Here is a 2,114-nt window from a genome sequence, read left to right on the forward strand (position 1 = left end):
TTTCTTCTTAACTGCCTCCTGCCCTGGAATCGGTTTAGCCGGAGCGAGGGCTACACGGCAGGCAAAGCACCCTAAGTCTTGGGGTGTCCGGCGCGCTCCCGACGGCCCGTGAAAATCCGGGGGAGCGGTTCGTTCTCACGCCTGGTCGTACTCATAACCGCATCAGGTCTCCAAGGTGAACAGCCTCTAGTCGATAGAGCAATGTAGGTAAGGGAAGTCGGCAAAATGGTTCCGCAACCTCGGGAGAAGGAATGGCTCTGAAGGCTGGGCGCAGGGGTCCTAGGCTCGAGGCCGGCTGGCTGCGCGGGGACTACGGCCTCACGGCTGCGGATCCCGCGCGGCCGTCCGGCGGACGGCCTAGGAGCGCTCCGGCTCTCCCTGCGCGACGAACAGCCGCTTCAGAACTGGCGCGGACAAGGGGAATCCGACTGTTTAATTAAAACAAAGCATTGCGATGGCCCGCGAGGGTGCTGACGCAATGTGATTTCTGCCCAGTGCTCTGAATGTCAAAGTGAAGAAATTCAACCAAGCGCGGGTAAACGGCGGGAGTAACTATGACTCTCTTAAGGTAGCCAAATGCCTCGTCATCCAATTAGTGACGCGCATGAATGGATTCGTGAGATTCCCACTGTCCCTATCTACTGTCTAGCGAAACCACAGCCAAGGGAACGGGCTTGGAAGAATCAGCGGGGAAAGAAGACCCTGTTGAGCTTGACTCTAGTCTGTTACTGTGGAACGACTTGATGGGTGTAGAATATGCGGGAGGGGCAACCCGACAGTGAAATACCGCAACCGTCAACGTTGTTTTACTTACTCGGTGGCGCGGAGGGAGGCTCGCCTCACTTCTGGATCCAAGCCGCTTCGTGCGCGCGATCCGCGTCGGGGACACTAACAGGTGGGGAGTTTGGCTGGGGCGGCACGTCTGTTAAAAAATAACGCAGGCGCCCGATTTTGAGCTCAATGAGAACAGAAATCTCATGTGGACCGAAAGGGGAAAAGCTCGGTTGATTTTGATTTTCAGTACGAATACAAACCGCGAAAGCGTGGCCTATCGATCCTCTCGTCTTTGGGAATTTCAAGCTAGAGGTGTCAGAAAAGTTACCACAGGGATAACTGGCTTGTGGCTGCCAAGCGTTCATAGCGACGTAGCTTTTTGATCCTTCGATGTCGGCTCTTCCTATCACTGCCTCGCAGCGGGGGCCAAATGCAGGATTGTTCACCCACCAACAGGGAACGTGAGCTGGGTTTAGACCGTCGTGAGACAGGTTAGTTTTACCCTACTGCTGTCTGTTTTTCTACGGTAATTTGGTTCAGTACGAGAGGAACCACCAATTCGCATCATCGGTATAGCCGCCGCCGGAAACGGCGATGCGGCGAAGCTGCCATGCGCCGGATTATAACTGAACGCCTCTAAGTTAGAATCCATGCCGGAAGGAAAGCCACCTACCGGCCCGGGGACGCCACGAGCAACGGTAGCACTGCCTGAGCCGCGAGCGACCACAATTCACGGACCCGGGCCGACGAATCCCTTGCAGACGACTTGAATAAGGAACGGGGTATTGTACGCGGCAGAGTGGCCTTGTTGCCACGATCCGCTGAGATTCAGCCTTGGTTCTGACGATTTGTTGCGCGCGCGCAACAACCCTCTCAGGGCCTCTCCCGTTCCTCAGTCGCTCTCTCGGCGCTCTCCCCCTCTCGCCTCTCCGAGCCTCACTCGCTCGGGGGCGGAGCCGAGGGGGCGAGAGCGCGATTTCTGCCCAAGGCAGCGCGCAGGCCACTGCGCAGATACACCCGGCTCTCCCCGAGCCGCCACTGGGCGCTCCCGCGGTCCCCTCCGGGCTGAATGCAGCCTCCGGAGCGGGCGGCGCGAGCGTCTAAGTCTACTCAGAGCCTTCCACGCTCTTCTTTGCGTTCCGAAGCACACACCGCGCTCCTCTGTAGTGCATCGCCCGGCCAACTCGCTTGCCACTGTCATTGCCCCCGCCGCCCTCTCACTGTGGCCGCCCTGTACCGTTACCTCCACCGCCCTCGCCCTCGCCACCGCCCCCACGCCGCCGCTACCATTCCGGCCATCGCCGCCCCCACCCTCATCCCCACCTTGCCCCCGCCGCCCG

The 2,114-nt window shown here is 59.3% G+C and overlaps 1 protein-coding gene across 1 annotated transcript; it reads right to left on the reverse strand.

Annotated features, from left to right (window-relative positions):
• Positions 1-675: 675 nt before the first annotated feature.
• On the reverse strand, positions 676-1,626 carry EMIHUDRAFT_413799 (hypothetical protein). Its single transcript, XM_005783371.1, has one exon. It carries the CDS (start codon positions 1,137-1,139, stop codon positions 840-842), a length of 300 nt encoding a protein of 99 aa, XP_005783428.1. The 5' UTR covers positions 1,140-1,626; the 3' UTR covers positions 676-839.
• Between the last annotated feature and the right edge of the window lie 488 nt (positions 1,627-2,114).

This window comes from Emiliania huxleyi (assembly GCF_000372725.1).
Source record: "Emiliania huxleyi CCMP1516 chromosome Unknown EMIHUscaffold_18, whole genome shotgun sequence".
Taxonomy (NCBI): Eukaryota; Haptophyta; order Isochrysidales; family Noelaerhabdaceae; genus Emiliania; species Emiliania huxleyi.

Bases quoted from the DNA above. Each gene is read 5' to 3' on its own strand.
- EMIHUDRAFT_413799 (XM_005783371.1), bottom strand. From the start codon at position 1,139: ATGAACGCTTGGCAGCCACAAGCCAGTTATCCCTGTGGTAACTTTTCT.